The sequence below is a fragment of the Rhinoderma darwinii genome, chromosome 1 (genome assembly GCF_050947455.1).
Source record: "Rhinoderma darwinii isolate aRhiDar2 chromosome 1, aRhiDar2.hap1, whole genome shotgun sequence".
Taxonomy (NCBI): Eukaryota; Metazoa; Chordata; class Amphibia; order Anura; family Rhinodermatidae; genus Rhinoderma; species Rhinoderma darwinii.
The window spans coordinates 550,951,190-550,970,196 of NC_134687.1; the positions used below are offsets into that span (position 1 = coordinate 550,951,190).

At 44.1% G+C, this 19,007-nt stretch overlaps 1 protein-coding gene across 1 annotated transcript in view; it reads right to left on the minus strand.

Annotated features, from left to right (window-relative positions):
- Positions 1-3,184: 3,184 nt before the first annotated feature.
- Positions 3,185-19,007, minus strand: part of FAM151B (family with sequence similarity 151 member B) — a 74,281-nt gene continuing 58,458 nt past the window's right edge. Inside the window, exon 6 of the mRNA XM_075837842.1 lies at positions 3,185-5,541. Within this exon, the coding sequence (XP_075693957.1) occupies positions 5,376-5,541 (166 nt within the window). The 3' untranslated portion in view covers positions 3,185-5,375. The remainder of the gene's footprint in view (positions 5,542-19,007) is intronic.

Below are 19,007 nucleotides of genomic sequence, written 5' to 3' on the forward strand. Positions count from 1 at the left end.
TAATCACCTCTTGAAATTCCAGGAAAGTTCCCGTTTGGCCTGCACATCGACGTAGCACGTACGCATTGTACAAAGCCATCTGTATGATGTGCCCGGCCAGCTTCTTATACCACACCGCATGGCGCTGTAGGGCTTCAGGATTTGATCTGACAAGTCCATCCCTCCCATGTACCTATTGCAGTCTGGTTTGGGGGTGGCCTTTCCTTCATATGTCCTAAACCTGTAGGTATACCCTGATGCACTCTCGCACAGCTTATACATCTTCACGCCATACCTTGCCCTCTTACCCGGCAGGTACTCGCGGAATTGAACCCTCCCTTTAAAATGTATCAGGGACTCATCAATAGAAATACACTTCTCGGGTGTGTATGCTTGGGAAAACCGGGCACTGAAACGGTCTAATAGGGGTCTCCGTTTATACAAACTGTCAAAACTGGGGTCATCTCGGTGTGGGCACGGCTCATTATCAGTATAATGTAAGAAGCGAAGTATTGCCTCATTTATTTATTTTTTTAGGTTAAGTGGCGTGGTGACTAAAAAACAGCAATTCTACTATTGTTTTTTTATTCTATTTTTTTTACAGCGTTCACCCTGCGCTATAAATGACATTCACTTTATTCTGCAGCGTGATACGATTACGACGATACCATATGTTTATAGTTTTTTTTTATGTCTTATGGCGTTTGCACAATAAGATACGTTTTGTAAAAAAATCATTCACTTTTTGTGTTACCTTATTCTAAGTGCCAGAACTTTTTTATTTTTCCATCAATAAAGCCGTGCGAGGACTTATTTTTTGCGTAACGAACTGTAGTTTCGATCAGTATCATTTTTTAGTACATGCGCCTTTTTGATCTCTTTTTATTCCATTTTTTGGGAGGTGAAGTGACCAAACAATTGTGATTGTGGTACGGTTTATTATTATTTTCTTTTACGGCGTTCACCGTGCGGGATAAATAACAAAATAATTTTGTAGTTCAGGCCGTTACGGACGCCGCAATACCAATTATGTATAGTTTATTTGTTTGTTTATATATTTTTATTAATAATAAAGGACTGATAAGGGAAAAGGGGGGATTTTTACTTTTAAAACTTTTATTTTCTTATCTTTTTTTTACTTTATTACTTTGTCCCACTAGGGGACTTGAGGGCAGGAGGCCCTGATCGCAATTCTAATACACTGCACTACATGCGTAGTGCAGTGTATTAGAACTGTCAGCTACTCACTGACAGCAAGCATAGTGGGTCCTGACGTTGTCAGGACCCACTAGGCTTCCGTCTATGGCATAGCCAGACGCCATTGTTTGGTGTCCAGTTGCCATAGTCACCATCGCCGGCCGCTATCGTGTAGCAGGCCGGCGATGGCAGCTTAACCCCTAAAAAGCCGCGATCTCTATAGAACACAGCTTTTAAGGGGTTAATCAGCGGGGACACAGCGATCGGTCCCCGCTGTAGGAGCTGTGACAGCAGCTGTCACAGCTCCTGTATGTGTCGGGAGGACGGCCGAAACGGCCGTTACTCCCGAGACGTACTATTAGGTCATGGAGCGCGAACGATACAGCTGCCATGACCTAATATTACGTCCAGGAGCGGGAAGGGGTTAATGTAGATAAATGTAAAGTTATGCATCTGGGTACCAACAACCTGCATGCATCATATATCCTAGGGGGAGCTACACTGGGGGAGTCACTTGTTAAGGATCTAGGTGTATTTGTAAATCATAAACTAAATAACAGCATGCAATGTCAATCAGCTGCTTCAAAGGCCAGCAAGATATTGTCGTGTATTAAAAGAGGCATGGACTCGCGGGATAGGGATGTAATATTACCACTTTGCAAAGCATTAGTGCGGCCTCATCTAGAATATGCAGTTCAGTTCTGGGCTCCAGTTCAAAGAAAGGATGCCCTGGAGTTAGAAAAAATACAAAGAAGAGCAACGAAGCTAATAAGGGGCATGGAGAATCTAAGTTACGAGGAAAGATTAAAAGAATTAAACCTATTTAGCCTTCAAAAAAAGACGACTAAGGGGGGGGGGGCACGATTAACTTATATAAATATATTAATGGCACATACAAAAAAATATGGTGAAATCCTGTTCCATGTAAAGCACCCTCAAAAAACAAGGGGCCACTCCCTCTGTCTGGAAAAAGAAAGGTTCAACCTGCAGAGGCGACAAGCCTTCTTTACTGTGAGAACGGTGAGTTTATGGAATAGTCTACTGCAGGAGTTGGTCACAGTAGCTACAGTAGATGGCTTTAAAAAAGGCTTAGATAATTTCCTGGAACAAAAAAATATTAGCTCCTGTGTAGAAATTGTTACCTTCCCTTTTCCCGTCCCTTGGTTGTACTTGATGGACATGAGTCTTTTTTTAACCGTATTAACTATGTAACCACTATACCTCTGTGACCCTATACTCATCACATTTCATAAGCACCATACACTTATTTCCTATTCACTGTGTTACTGGGGAATGTAGCTACTACTTATCGGAGTATATGATGGAAAATTCTGGGAACTATTTGGCAAGGCATTATGTGGGCACAATTTGGCACTATATGAGTACCTGGTTAACCCTTGGCACTCTGAGCATTATATTGCTCTATGCATGTACAGTATGGGACAGTTATGCTATGTGGGTAAAATTAGTCACTCTGGGCATTAATAATCACTTGGTGGAACACAGTTTAAATCAGCAATTGTGAAAAATAGTGCCAAACACCTGGCCGCAACACGGCATACATATACGGTGCCATGTAGTTAGCGCCAAGTGCAGTACATGTGCAGCACAGGGATGCTACAGCCTGCCGCAGCAAGTGTCATTTGTATTTTACAGCTAACACTTCACTGCAATGGTAGGGATCGAAAAGGACATAGAGACCGGGGTCACTATTGACCGCTCTAAGTCGGAGCGAAGGGTCACCCCATCTGTGACTTTGCAAAGCGATCCTGGGGTGCCAGGTGTATAAAAAAATGAATATAAAAAAATTAAAAAAGTAGTTTCCCAACTTATACAATGCTTTATCGTGGAAAAAAAAATATTGAAAAGAAAAGTAAACACAATCGGTATCAGCGTAGCCATAACAATTCTTGTGTGGTAAACATTGTAAAAAAAAAACAAACAAAAAAAAAAAAAAAAGTGGTGGTATGGTGTTTTTCTGTTCACCCCCCTGGCAAAAAAAGAGGAATAAAAGGTAATCAATAAGTCTAATGTGCCCAAAAAGAAATAAATATTACAACTTGTGTTGCAATAAATAAGCCCTGATGAAGCTCAGTTAATTTGGTTATCGCTTTAATTGTAACAACCTGCAGAATAAAGTGAACATGTCATTTATAACCCGCAGTGAAACAATACCTAAAAAACTACGGTGGAGCTGCAGGTTTTTCATCCGCCTCCAAAAAAAAATAATTAAGAGAAAAGTTTAATACATTATATGTACTCCAAAATCGTGGCATTTAGAAATACAACTTGTCCCACAAAAAAAGCCCCCATACTGCTAAGATAATGGGAAACATAAAAAGTTATGGCTCTCAGAACGCAGTAATGAAAGAAGAAAAAAATATTTAAAAATAATAAGTCTTAGAAATGGGACCCACAATCCTTAGGTAAATATTTATATCATAACAACATTATAATCAATTGGGAAAGACGACATTTTTATTTTCCCACTTGAAATAATAGCATAATGGACAAAGCTTAAAAAAACATTTGGAATTGGAGTAATTGTAGTGAAGAGTCAAATTACTAAAAAACGAATAACACGACTACGCTATTGTTTCCATTAAAAAAAAAAAAAAAGACCTTGCGGAACTGAGACAAAACGGAAACCATTTGCATGGAACCATTTCCATTGAAATCAATGCTAATGCAAACGAAAGCTTTGTCTTTCCGTACATGGTTTCCTCAGACTGAAAGATCTAATGGAACCCGTTGCGGATGTGAAAAAAGAAAAAAAAAAACTTCTGTACAAGTCAACATGAAATTGGAGGTAAATCTATGGCAGCTCTACATAATAAAACACCCTGTGAATGCAGTGTCAGTTTGCAGAGTGGGTGCAGTGTAGTGTGCAATGCCATCTTCCAGCTTCTTCAATTTTGTGAAACAATGACTTAAAAGTTGGCCTTACACATCATTGCGGCTGGCAGTTAAACCGCTTAGTTCCCTAAAAAGGTAACTTTGGCGAACTTGCATAAACTTCTATGGAGAAAGAAACGGCAGCTAGACACCTTTGGCGATAATTGTTTGGGGCAACTAGGGGTGAACAACTCAAGAGTAAGCTTAATGGGGTCTTCAGTTAGAAGAAATTGATAGCCTATCCTCAGGATAGGCCATCAAAATCTGATTGGAGGGGGGGTCAGACTCTTGGCTGATCTGCTATTTTGAATGGGTCGCAGCGCCTTCTTTCCTTACCTGATCCGTACTGTGAATCGCCAACACACTTTCAGTGGCAGTTCGCAAGATTACAGCCTTCTACCATTCAACAGCTGATTGGAGAGCGTACCGAGTCGGCCATCCACTGATCAGATATTGATGGCGTATCCGGAGGATAGGCCATCAATTTCTTCTAACTGGAAAACCCCTTTAATAATTCCAACAAAACAATTTCCAAGGTGACTGGCACTCTTAGGGTATATGTCCACACGGCTTATTTTCGGCCATAAAATATGAAGCAGAAAGCCTCCATACATCTGCCCATGGATTTCAAAGGAAAAACGGCGTTATCTTCCGACGGGGCGTTTTTTTACATGGCCGTTTACCCCCGTAAAAAGAAGTGCATGTCACTTCTTGAGCCGTTTTTCATTGACTATAGAAAAACGGCTCCAAAAACGGGCGTAAAAAACACAGCGAAAAATGCGAATTGCTTAAAAAAGTCTGAAAATCAGGAGCTGTTTTCCCTTGAAAACAGCTCTGTATTTTCAGATGTTTTTTGCTAAGCGTGTGAACATTACCTCTCAATTATGACAGTGAGCGTAGCTGAAAATTTGATCCACCTTGATCAGGATGTTCGTGCAAATAACCCTTCAATATGCCCATTAGGAGGTAATGTTGCAACCCCCGAGTTTCTGTAAAAACAGTTCCCATTGGACCACTGGTGTCCGGGTATCATATGAATGCTTCACTGATTTCAATGGGGCCTATGTATTGCTTTATGTTTCCAGCAGTGTTGCTTTGTGATTCAAGCAATTCCCCCAATGTCAATGTCAGCTGAAGGCCGGCAGCGAAACCCCTCCAGTCATCAGCCAGCCACTGAGGATCGGCTTAATGAAATGTGCGATGTCCAAAAGGTGACACCTTTTATGATCACTGTAAATTTGTTCATATATAAAAGTATGGTCATCTCCCGTCAAATGTGCTACGTTCATTTTGTGTCTTTAGTGTTACTGTTTTGATTGTTGCTTCTGTTTCGCAGCTTGCTTCAGTTCACTGTTTTGAGGTTCAAACACATCATAAAATATCTGATCTGCCCCTGAATGCTCTCGAATAAACAGCAGGTCCTCTACAGGGTAGATGTCATCCTTTCCTGACCAGACAGTGAGGCTGTACCTGCAATGAAAAAATGTGCCATTATTAGAACGGACACCTTTCAAATTAAGAGACAGTAAGATTTTCCTACATATATTGTAACGATGGCTCAATACAATCAATAAACACATAAGATGTATGATTTCTTTTAGATATCAGTCAAAAATGCTTTATACACTATAACAATATTTATTCTTCATGAGGAATTTAATGAAAAAGAAAGAAGCCTTCAGAGACCTGATATGGTTCAAGTCTCTCCTTCTACAATGAAACTTCCTATTAAAAACTTTCTTCTCTGGGACATACAAAGATCTAAAATACAAAAAAACAAAAATATGCACAACCCCCAAAAAATATACAAAAAGAAAAAACTGGTCCCAAAACCGAGGAGACACCTCGACGTGCGTTTCCCTAACAGAGTTTCGCCTACTTCTGACGAAGGTAGCGAAAACGCACGTCGAGGTGTCTCCTCGGTTTTCGGACCAGTGGCATCTGCCATCATGTCAACTACAGGTAATAGACTTTGGTTTATTATGTAAATCGTTTGGAATGCTCAACAGTTTACTGTACTGTATATTTGTGGTTTACCTTGGGGATCAGATTCTAAATACCCGATCCCAGGTGGAACTTTTACGCTAAAATAAAGATAATTTTTTTCTATACTAGTAGAATACTTTTTGTATATTTTTTGGGTTTAGGCATATAGCTCTTAATAAAAGACATTAAAAATTACCTTTAAAACCAGAGTATACTACATCTTTTTTCCTAACAACATTTCAAACAACTGCTCCCAGCTCTTACATACCTAACCGGCGGCTGCAAGACCCCTTATTCTATTGACATGGAAATCTCAAGTACCGCCACAGAATGGATAATAAATGTCAATCAAAATACATGCTAGACACACTACCTTTGTTCCATCTTTTTTGTATCGGATGTGGATGCAATGTCTGGCACTTGTGTTAACAGAAACAGTACATGCTACATAATGTTTCAGACACATCACAAAAGTCTGGCTTGTATCTATGACTGTATTTAATTGTGAACACTACAAGTTGCTGAATGTCTTCCTTTTGTTTTAGACCAAATCTGTTTCAATAAAAATATAATATTTTTTTTTAAAGAAAAAGCTAGTAATCAGTCTGCACTAAAGTTGACCATAACTGCACACTATTAGGAGTCTTTTAAAAATAAACTCAATAGGGAGATCAAAATGAATTCAAAGGAGAAGTGGAGTAGTTGCCCATAGCAACAAGATTGCTTTTTCATTTTCTAAAGGGCCTAAAAAAATGAGTGCTAGAACCTTATTGGTTGCTCGGGGCAACTACTCCACTATTTCCCTTGGACCAATATTCATAACTCTCCACAAATAGGTCTTGATGTGGAACGCATTAAACACTGATTAAAAATAAGAGACTTCACTATCCAATCATGGCAAATACTAAACCATTCATCAAGTCACATTTAGGAACATCCGTTAGAAAAGATTTGCCTGGAGGCCCAAGGATGCTAAATATAAATATAATTTATCACAAAAAAAAAATCAATCAATCAAAAAAATAATAAAATCAGTAGTGGACATAGGGTTGGGGTGTTTAATTTACCTGGCACCAAGATGGAAATTGGCAAATGAAGCGAAACAATAGATATCCTAAACCTAGGCTGCTTGCTGCCTTAGGCCCCATGCACAAGACTGTAATTTTCATCTGTAATTACAGATGAAATTGCGGACCCATTTTTTCTTTTGGTCACAGACACCTTTCCGTAAATTTACGGATGTGTGTCAAGGCCGTAGAAATGATCCGCAAATTATAGAACATGTCCTATTCCTGTCCGCAGCTGCGGACAGCTACTGATTTGCATCCGTAGCCGTCAGATCCGTATTTGCGGACAGTAAAAACCCTCACGGTTGTGTGCATGAGGCCTCATACAGGATTTTTTTAATTTTTATTAAACTTTATTATTGAAACAATTGTACTTGAACAAGTTGTAACGTCTATGGCCGCTGCCCGTCGTTCCGACTTACCCCTCGACGGCCACGGCCATGTGAGTTCCCTGCAGCGTCGTCCCCATGTGAGGTGCCGGCACTCACTTTCTGTTATCGAGACTGTCTCCCGGAGGGTGCACGTGCCCGCACGGTCTTAAAGGGCCAGTGTGCGCATAATTGCAGGAAGTCTGCAATCAAGCCCAGAATGCCTCTGGACTATAAAAAGGGCTCTGCCCTCTTGTTCTTTGCCTGAGCGTTGTTTGTTACCCAAAGTTTGTCTTGCAAATGGTCTCCTAGTGTCTTCCAGTTTCCAAGTGTTCCCTGTTCCTGTATCCCGTGCTATCCTGGTCAAGTGCCGTGCTGTTGTCGTATTCTGCTGTATTCCACGCCTGACGTCTACCTGCTGCCTGGACTCAGCCGAGCCTGCCTTGCTACTGTCCGAGTTGCCACAGTTACCCTTTCTGGACTATAGACTCTGTACTATACCTGTTTGGCCAGCTGCCATCCCGCTATGCGGTATGGCCCAGTGGGCCCACACCACGCATCGTAACAGTACATTCAGGCCATGGACCCCGCTGGTCAATTCAAGGGCAGGTCACCCTCCCAAGCTGTGCAGGCGGACCTGCAGGATCTCCGAGCAAGACAGGATCAACTTTTTGTGGCAGTGTATTCCATGGCACAGCAGCTAGGAACGCTAGCTGCTTCCCTTCCTGCTCCTGTGCAAGCTCCTCCGATCGACCCTCCTGATACACCTCCTGGCAGTACCGATTTGGATCCTCGGTTCCATGGAGATGCAAGTACGTGCATGGGGTTTCGTAACCACTGCCATATCCATTTTACCCTGCATGGCCGAGCATTTCCGTCGGACGGAACCAAGATCGCCTTCATCGTGTCTCTACTTGCCGGCAAGGCCCTGGCATGGGCGAACCCAATCTGGGAACGTCAGGGACCCAAGACTACCAGGGTTTCGTGCGGATTATTCCGTACTGTTTGAGGATCCAGGACGAGTCTCGTCGGCAGCCACTGCCATTTCTAACCTTCGCTAGGAGGACACCTCCGTGGGCGAATACACCATCCAGTTCCGGACCCTGGCAGGAGAACTGTCCTGGAACATTGAGACCTTGGTAGCATCCTTCTGGCATGGTCTATCGCCCGAGATCAAGGACGAACTTGCTGCTCAAGATCTACCACCTGCCTTGGACGACCTGATTCTGCTTGCTACTCGGGTGGGCATAAGGCCCAGGGAAAGATCTCATGAGGTTCGACAGGAGAGACGGCTTCCTAGACTGGCGCCCAACTTCCAGCAACCCCTTCTTGCCGCCTTCTACTGCTTTGCCCGAGGTTCCGATGCAGGTGGATCGGCTAAAATTGTCCGTTCAAGAGAAACCGCGCAGGCGCACCTCTGGACTCTGTTTATATTGCGGCCTTGCTGGCCATGTCGTGCGTCTGTGTCCTCAGCAGCCCAAAACCCCCAATGCCTAGGTTTGGTTGGAGAGACAACCCTTGGCGCTACTGCATTTAAATCGAGAACTCTCCTGCAAACTGTTCATTCCCGTAACCACCATTGCTGGTGAGAGGCCCCATCCGGTCTCTGCCTACCTGGACTCTGGCTCTGCAGCCAATTTCATCTGCCAAGACCTTGTGGATATTCTTCAGTTGCCCACTGTCCTGCGGGAAAGGCCGTTGATCATTGCCTCGGTAGATGGACTGCCATTGCCTGACCCAGTTTTGTCTGTGACCAAGCCATTGAGACTTCAAGTGGGAGCTCTTCCCTCTTAACTCATCTCTGTTTGTCCTGCCCAAGCCTGTCAACCCCGTGCAGCTGGGTTTGCCTTGGCTCCGTTTACACGCCCCCGTCCTGGATTGGAACTCTGGAAAGATTATGCTGTGGGGTCCCAAGTGTCTCGACCGCTGTCTGGGTCATATTCATCCACTGCAATCTCCTCCGCATCAGTCATTGGCAGGGTTGACTTCTTGTTACTCTATGTTCTCTCCTTCTTATTGAAGACATCAAGCAGAGACCTTGCTGCCACATCGAGCATATGATTGTCCGATCGACTTGGTTCCTGATTCGTCCCCTCCTTGTGGTAGTGTACCCGCTCTCCTTGCCTGAGACCCAGTCTATGTCTGCCTACCTTAAGGAGAATCTGGAGAGGGGCTTCATTCGTAAATTCTAAAATGCAGGGGGGCACGACGTCAGAAGTCATCTCTGTCTAAGTGTCATACTGTCAAAGTGTCCTGGCAGTTATACATGGCACAGATCTAACATCCATCTCTCTTCTCTTCATACAGGTATATAATCCATTTCATTCCTGCATGTACTTCATCTCTGCTGTAGCTGCATTTCAAAAAGCTAAAACTTTTATTTTATGGTATATAATCCATTTCATTCCTGCATGTACTTCATCTCTGCTGTAGCTGCATTTCAAAAAGCTGAAATTTTTATTTTATGATATATAATCCATTTCATTCCTGCATGTACTTCATCTCTGCTGTAGCTGCATTTCAAAAAGCTGAAACTTTTATTTTATGGTACTCGGCTTTCCTGTCTTCCTATATAGTCTAATTTTATCTCTAACTTTTGTCAAAGTGTTTGATCGTCGTTAAGTTTTATGATCATCCAGACCGGCTAGTTTGTTTGTTTATCTCTGCATAGCTTTTCACCTCATGTGTCTAGTTGATTTGATTAACCCCTTAATGACCGGGCCTGTTTGGACCTTAATGACCAAGCCAGATTTGTTAAATCTGGTATGTCTGACTATGTCAGAGAATAACTCTGCGAAAGTTTTGAATATCCAAGTAATTCTGACATTGTTTTTTCGTCACATGTTGTACTTTATTTTAGTGGTAAAAGTAGACTGATACGATTTGCGGAAATTAATTAAAAAATAGAAAAATTGAAGAAATGTTGTAAAAATTATAATTTTTCCCTATTTTTAACTGCAATAGGTCACATATGTACACACATACTGTACAATTTTTTTTATTAAATATATATTTCCATCTCTTTACTCTATTTTGGCAGCACTTTTGAAAAAAAAAATTTTTTTTTAGCAATTTAGAAGACTTACAAATTTTGTAATAATTTTATACATTTTGAAGTACATTTTGTTTTCCTGCACCAAGCCAGGTTTTCAGAGGCTCATAGGTGTCAGAATGGTGGAAACACCCACAAGTGACCCCATTTTGAAAACGACACCCCTTAAGGTATTTATTAAGTGGTGTTGTAAGTATTTTGACCCCACAGTTTTTTTGTAAGAATTCATGCAAAGCAGGCGTAAAAAAATATAATTTCACTTTTTTCATAAAAGTATCACTTTGAAGACCAATTTCTTTGTAAAGCGACCATGAGAATGAAGAAACACACGCCAAAATCTATCACCCTGTTTCTCCTGTTTTCAAACATGCCCCCATTGTGACCCTAATGCGTTGCCTGGACACACGGCAGGGCCTGAAACGAAGGGAACACCCGGAGACTTTCAGGACTCATATTTTGCTTGAAAATGTTTTAGGCCCCACTGTACATCTGGAGAGGTTTTGAACTACCAGAATGATAGAAACTCCCCATAAATGACCCCATTTAGAAAACTAGACCCCTTAAGGTATTTATCTAGGGGTATAGTAAGTATTTTGACCCCACAGTTTTTTGCTAAATTTAATACATAGCAGGTGAAAAAAAAAAAAATTCACATTTTTCATAAAAGTGTCAGTTTGAAGACCGGTTTCTTTGTAAAGCGAACATGAAAATGAAGAAACACACCCCAAAATCTATCACCCGGTTTCTCCTGTTTTCAAAAATACTCCCATTGTCGCCTCGATCTGCTTATTAGACGTGTGGCTGGGCCAAAAAGAGAGGGAGCACCCTTTGTCTTTCAGGGCACAATTGAATAAATTCTAGGCCCCATATCATGCATTTAGAGGCATTGAGCTGCCTGAACAGAAAAAACAAAAAACGCAGAAATGACCCCATTTTAAAAACGAAACCCTAAAGGTATTCATCTAGTGGTGTAGTGAAAATGCGGACCAAAAAATGTTTAAAGGAGGAAATAATGGGTATTATTTCAGACACTATGGGTATATAATGTTTTCTTCAAACTCTTATTACGTTTCCAGATAAAATAGAGGAGACGTGGTAGAAGGTTATTTTGTTAGAAATATGCCACATTAATAAATTTGTGCGGCATACAGAAGAGAAGTGAAGCCGTGTATTCATAACGGATACATGTTGCTATAGACGTATTTGCCTGTACTTATGACTATGTCTTGCTGAAGAAGCAGTTGTCCCGCATCTGTGCCATTATGATGTCATTGTGGACAGAATTCTGTCCTAATATAAAATCAGTCAGAAAGGAAAAAATAAACTGTACTGGAGTGACGGGCAATATCTTCAAACAAATGGAGGAAAATGTATCCAACTATGTTGCAAACTTGAGTCCGTTCACTAGATAGAAGAACACCTGCAGGGCTGCCATGACAAGCTTTTTTTTTTTCAGTGACTGGTTGTACAACGTCTCTTTGGCTCCATCAATCCCTATATGAGGGACGAACGTGCCAAGTGACGCGGTACACCATAACAGGCCCCTGCCCGCCAAGGTAGGAACTGCTATGTCCACAAAACAACCAATCACCTACAGAATATATAGAGGGGCAATGTCCAAAACCATCTATAGGAACAGTAAAGGATCACTAATCTCCAAAATGATGTCAGTATTTCCAGAAGAACTGTAACAAAGCCCATGGTGTATTGATAAGGAACAGCTCGATTATTAGAGATGCTCCAAAAAAAATATCATGCCCATATCACGGTACAGAATTAGGAATATAACAGCCGTATGTGGCAGGACATAGTCATAAGAAAAAGGAAATACATCCTCAATTTATTCTTGTAATCATTGCTAAAATGCACGATTTCCTCTAATTCAGGGGTGGCTTAGACCGCAGGTGTTGGATTTATCTACTAATAAATGCAATGCCCACATTTTTTATTTCAAGAACACTTGTGGGGTACATGTTCTGAATAGACAGATGTGGGCTCCTGCACAATACACTGTATTAATTTGTGAGTGATCAAGTCCAGGATTTAATTGTCCAAGATTTATATAATAGAAATGAATTTGTGAGTGATCAAGTCCTGGATTTAATTGTCCAAGAATTGTATAAAAAAAATCATAAAGGGGAAATTTCGTTTTACAGTCTGAAATAAATAAACTTTACTACCTCCCCATGAGAATCCCTCCCTCCCTTGGAGAGCCCAGAAACTAAACAAAAAAATATGCATAAATGAAATTGACTCCCTAAAATTGACACCCTTTTTGGTTTTCCCTAAATTATAGATAAAATTAATAATTAGAAACGGTGTCTTAAGGGCGTAACTAGGAAAGACTGGGCCCCATAGCAAACTTTTGACTGGGCCCCCCCCCCCTCTGCTGGGTATCACACAACCCCCCCCCCCCTTGTAGATAGTGCCTCCCTATAGATTCCACCACACAGCGCCCCCCTATAGATAACGCCATACAGCCCCCTCTGTAGATAACGCCATACAGACCCCCTCTGTAGATAACACCATACAGACCCCCCCTGTAGATAACACCATACAGACCCCCTCTGTAGATAACACCATACAGACCCCCTCTGTAGATAACACCATACAGACCCCCTCTGTAGATAACGCCATACAGCCCCCCCCCCCCAAAAAAAACCGGCCTATAGTGTGTGCTAAAAAAAATATGTATCCCCTCGCCACAGGATATCCACAGGATAGGGGATACATGTGTGATCGCTGGCAACCGGTGCGCAAGTCATTTCCATGGAGCTGCCGACACAGACCCCGGAAGTCCGAGGTTTGTCATGGAGAACTTAGGGGGGACTTTCGGTCCCCCGTTCTCCTCATCGCTGGGCATCCCTGTGATCCCACATGTATCCCCTATCCTGTGGATAGGGGATGCATGTCTTTTGTAGGAACAACCCCTTCAGTGGCGTCGCGCTGTAGCAGCCATAGCGGCTCCTAGCGGGAGCCGGCTGGTGGCACGGGCCCCCTCATGCTGCAGGCCCCGTAGAAGTCGCTACGGCTGCTATAGCGGTAGTTACGCCACTGCATATAGGTTTGTACGGCGTAAAACTACAGCTCCCAGCATGGCCGGAACAATGGTAAGGATATGCTGGGAGATGCGGTTTCACAAAAAAAAAAAATCATACCACCATCATCTCGCTGCAGATCATACAGTGACTACAATACTGATTAGAGGCAGAACAAACATTTACATTAAGTGACTCACCGGTGACGTCTCAGATTCTAGTTCTTTTCTTCTCCCTCCGGTTCAGACATCTATGATGGATTTCTGCAGTTTTCCGTTTAGAGGTCTTCAGCTTCTCACTTTTAAAACATTTCTGCACCTATAAACAAAGTTAAAATTCTCAACACATCTAAATATAACTGTCACACACACACACACACACACACACACACCGTGCCCCCTGTAGATAGTGACCTACATAGAAGCCCCTGTAGATACTGCCCACATATAGACTCCAGAGCTGCAAGGCAATAGTGCTAACCACTGAGCCACCGTGCTGCCCTACATATAGCTTCCCCTATAGTTAGTGCTCCACGTATAGCCCACCTCTGTAGATAGTGTCTCACATATAGCTCCCCCTGTATATAGTGTCCCACATATAGCCCACCCCTGTAGACTGTGCACTACATATAGACCCCCCTGTAGATAGTGGCCCACATACAGACCTCCCCTGTAGCTAGTGCCCCACATATAGACCCCCCCTGTATATAGTGCCCCACATATAGACCCCCCCTGTATATAGTGGCCCACATATAGACCCCCCTGTATATAATGGCCCACATAGAGCCCCCTGTATATAGTGGCCCACACCCCCACATATAGACCCCCCTATATATAATAGCCCACATAAAGACGACCCCCCCCCTGTAGATAGACCCCCCACTATAGATAATGCCATTCACATTCTTATGAGGAAAAAAATATATCAACTTGACATACTCACATGATCCCGTTCCCACGCTGTTCACTGGCGATGCAGACATGCTCTCTTCTGAGCATGTCTGCAGGAGCTGAACAAGCGTCCTCCAATGACGCTGATTGGCGGGGCAGAATGACTTGCCCCGCCAATCAGCACCTTCCAAGCATGGAAGCGGCGCGATGATGTCATCGCGCCGCTAGCCAATCAGTGTCATTGTAAGGCACTGGATGGTCAGGCACGGAACATGCCCGGCCATTCAGTGCTAATACATGTATTTGGCTGCCGCTAGCACTGGGGCCCCCTCCGGTGCTAGCGACACCTACAGGCATGAGAGGGCCTGTGTAAGGCTCGGCAGCGCGGGCCCCACAGTAGCGGCGCTACCGCTGTAGCAGCCATAACGGCTGCTAGCGGCGCCACCGGGCATTTGGGTGGGCGTGTCGGCTGGCGGCACGGGCCCCCTCAAGCCCCGGGCCCCGTAGCAGCCGCTACGGCTGCTACCGCGGTAATTACGCCACTGAACGGTGTGATAGGTCTCAAAACAGGGGTAGTTGCACAGGCCTGGATTTGAAGGGCACATGGGGCAGTAAAACCGGGAATCGCTCCTCCTTCCGTGTTTACTGCACACCCGGCATCTCTTTTGGGGGTATCTTTGGTTCACAGAGGCAGGGACGGGGTGAAGGAAGTGGCGCTCAGTGAGCCTTTTGACATCCTCTGACTCGAAGGATTCTCTAGGTGTGGGGGAGTCAAACAGGAGGTGCACTATAATTTTCTCCTGATATTGGAGGAAACTGAGCGTTCCTTGGGTCTTGTACAGCACATAGCTGTTGTAAGTGGCCATTTGGATAAGGTAGATCGCTACCTATTTAAACCAGGCCCTGCGCTTGACCAGGTACGGTTGTAGGACCTGGTCAGATAGATCGGCTCCCCCCATAAACTTGTTATAGTTCACCACGCAGACCGGTTTCCTCTTATCAGAGGTAGCGCCCCTCTCTCTCACTGCCACTGTGGTGTCCTCGTGCACGGTGGAGAGCATGTACACATCCTTTTTGTCACTCCATTTGACAGCGAGCAACTGGTCACTTGCAAATGAGAGTGACGCACCCCTTACTAGTCGCCTGGACACCAGTTGTTGAGGGAAGCCGACTATTTTTGCGCACCGTCCCACAGGCCCCTGTATTAGCAGCATGGAGGGACTTATACAGGGGGACACTGGTGTAATAGCTGTCGGTGTACACATGGTACCCTTTTTGTAGGAATGGCACCATGAGTTCCCAGACAATTTTCCCACTAATGCCAATATCCTCTGGGCATCCTGGGGGATTAAGGTGGCGGTCCCTGCCCTCATAAATGAAAAAGCCACAGGTGTAGCCCGTTGTGCTCTCGCACACCTTATAGAGTTTCACTCCGTATCGGGCTCTTTTGGAGGGGATGTATTGGCGAAACGATAGACGGCCCTTGAAGGACATAAGGGACTCATCTACCGCTAGTTTTTGGCCTCGGGTGTATAAATTGAAAAATGAGTCACTTAGGAGGGAGATAAGGGGTCTCAGTTTGTTGAGGCGATCATAGGCTGGGTCACTTCTTGGGTGGATTTGTGTATTGTCAGAAAAATACATGAAACGCATTAGAGTGTCTCAGAGCGCGTTCGGGCCATAACGGCTGCAAATACAGGCGTGCTATGGATAGCGCTGGTAGCCCAATAGGAGCGGATAGAGTTTTTTTTTACTATGCCCATGTTTAGGGTAATTCCCCCCAAAAAATTTCAGAAACTGTTGTGGGGATCCATCCTCTGGCATAGCAAGACCTGGGATTTTGGGTGCCAAATTGCCTTGCGTATAAATTCGTCTGCTGGACGCTTAGTTCCGGACCTGATCGCCTATAAACAAATGAAAAAATTTATAGGGACTAAAATTTGAGACATCTGCGTTGATGCCTGGAGTCGCTGTAAATGGCAAAACTTGGGGGGAGAAAGCAATTGCAGGATCCCAAATTGCGGAAGGGACTGCAGTACTAGGCCCGTCTCCCGACGCTTCACCGGTGACCGCTGCCTCCACCACCATATGGCTGGGGGGTCCAGTGGCAAAAGCAGAACTTGTGTCGCTTTCTGAGCCAAGTTCTGCTTCTAACGCAGTGTCAGTATCACGGCCGGAACCGCTAGAGCACAGCATGGCGTACGCCTGCTCTGCAGAGAACATTCTGCGGCTTCTGCGGTTCATGTTCACTACACTAATAACTTTTTTTTTTTTTTTTTAGAAGACAAACAAAAAAAACGGGGGTGATTACATGTAATCTGGGGTGATTACTGGTAATCTGGGGTGATTACGGGTAATTACGGACAATATACGGATAATATCGGAACACTGGCAAGTATGTGGTGTATTTTACAGTATAATACAGCACAAGATTTGTATAGTATTTCTCTCTCTCCTCTCACAGATCAACTACAGTGAGAGGAGGGAGGGAAAGAGCACAAATCCTGTGCTGTATTTTGAAAATATGGGACTATGGTCACTGTGATAGGTATATCACAGTGACCATCTGATCAGGGACCAATTATAACGGTCCCTGATCAGTTTCTATGTACAGGCAGAATAGCTGCCTTACACTGACAGAGCATGCGTGCGCCATTTTTTTTATTTTTTCCCCGGCAGTTGGGGGGTGGGCACGATCGGGGGCCTAACACGTTAGATTTTTATCTCCTCTCACCAAACATTCATGGTGAGAGGAGATAAAAAGTTAGATTTACACAGCTGCATTCATTGTAACGGCGATCGCCGGTATTCGTTGAATACCGGCGATCGCCGGTTTGGGGACCGCAAACAACGGTCCCCAGACTATGCTCCAAGCTCTCAGCTACCTCTGGTAGCTGAGAGCAGGGAGCTATCCCTCTGCATGGCGCCGCAATCTTACTGAGATTGTGTGCGCATGCGCCATTTTTTTTCTCTTCCCGGCAGCTGGGGGGGGGGGAGAGAAGAGAAGGGGGGCACAATCGCTGGCATCGGAGGCCCTTCAGGTTAGTTTTTTATCTCCTCACCAAACATTCATGGTGAGAGGAGATAAAAATGTCGATTTTCCACCGCTGCATACATTGTAACGGCGGTCGCCGGTATTCGTTGAATACCGGCGATCGCCGGTTTGGGGACCGCAAACAACGGTCCCCAGACTGTGCTCCAAGCCCTCAGCTACCGGAGCTAGCTGAGAGCAGGGAGCTATCCCTCTTCACGGCGCCGCAATTTTATTCGGATGCAGTGCCGTGAAAAGGCATATGCATCAGAATAAAGCCCGTTAGTGGCCGCCGTGAAAAGGCGTATTGGCAGTCACTAACGGGTTAATAGCTGAACGAGCTTAATTAGGCCTAGATCTGAGCATCTACTCCCCTATAAATTTAGATGTAGCATTTGGGGAAGGCACTCGTGCAGGGGGGCATGAAGGCAAAAGTCATCTCTGTCTAAGTGTCATACTGTTAAAGTGTCCTGGCAGTTATACATGGCAGTTAGACAGGATAAGTGACAGGTAAGCTGCATTAGCAAAACAAACTATCACACGCTCTAATTATTAGATTTCTAACTCTGTTTACAAACAAACATGTTTGCTACCGCGCTCATCATTACAGCTGCTCTTGGTTTACAATCCTATCGCCCATTTAGGCCTTGCCAAAAAACAGTCCACATCAGTCCCTCGCCCATGTACAGCTCCCATGCACTATTCACTTTCCTCAGTCAACTTAATCCATCTCATCCCACTGCCCAACATAAAAAACGCTCTCATAAACCACAGAACTATCTGCTGTCTCTCTCCATTCTCCTGCTACTAGCTGCAGGGGACATCTCTCCCAACCCTTGTCCTCCCTTTTCTTCTGCCAAGCTCAACCACTTACCTGCCACACATAGAAACCCTGCAAACCTTCTTACCATTCCTAGTATGTCTTCTCTTAACTGTGCTATCTGGAACTCTCGGTCTGTGTGAAACAAACTCACCTTTATTCATGACTTATTCCTTTCTAACTCTCTCTACCTCCTGGCTCTTACAGAAACATGGCTACACCTGTCTGACACTACTTCCCCTGCTGCTCTATCTTATGGTGGTCTCCAGTTCTCTCATGCCCCCAAACCTGAGAACAGGCAGGGTGGAGGAGTAGGTATACTTCTTTCTCCACACTGCACTTTTCAGGTCATTCCCCCGGTCCCCTCACTCACAATTCCCTCTTTTGAAGTCCACACCCTCAGACTCTTTCATTATTTTTCCCTCCGAGTGGCAGTTGTCTACCGCCCCCCGGGCTCACCCCGTCAATTCCTGGATCATTTTGCTGTCTGGCTTCCACAATTTCTATCCTCTGAAACACCCACTCTCATCATGGGTGACTTCAACATCCCCATTGATAACCCAATCTTCTCATCTGCCTCCCAGTTTCTATCTTTAACCTCATCCCTAGGTTTCTCACAACTTACTAACTCTCCTACACATGAAGACGGGCATTCGCTTGTCCTGGTCTTCTTCCGGCTCTGCT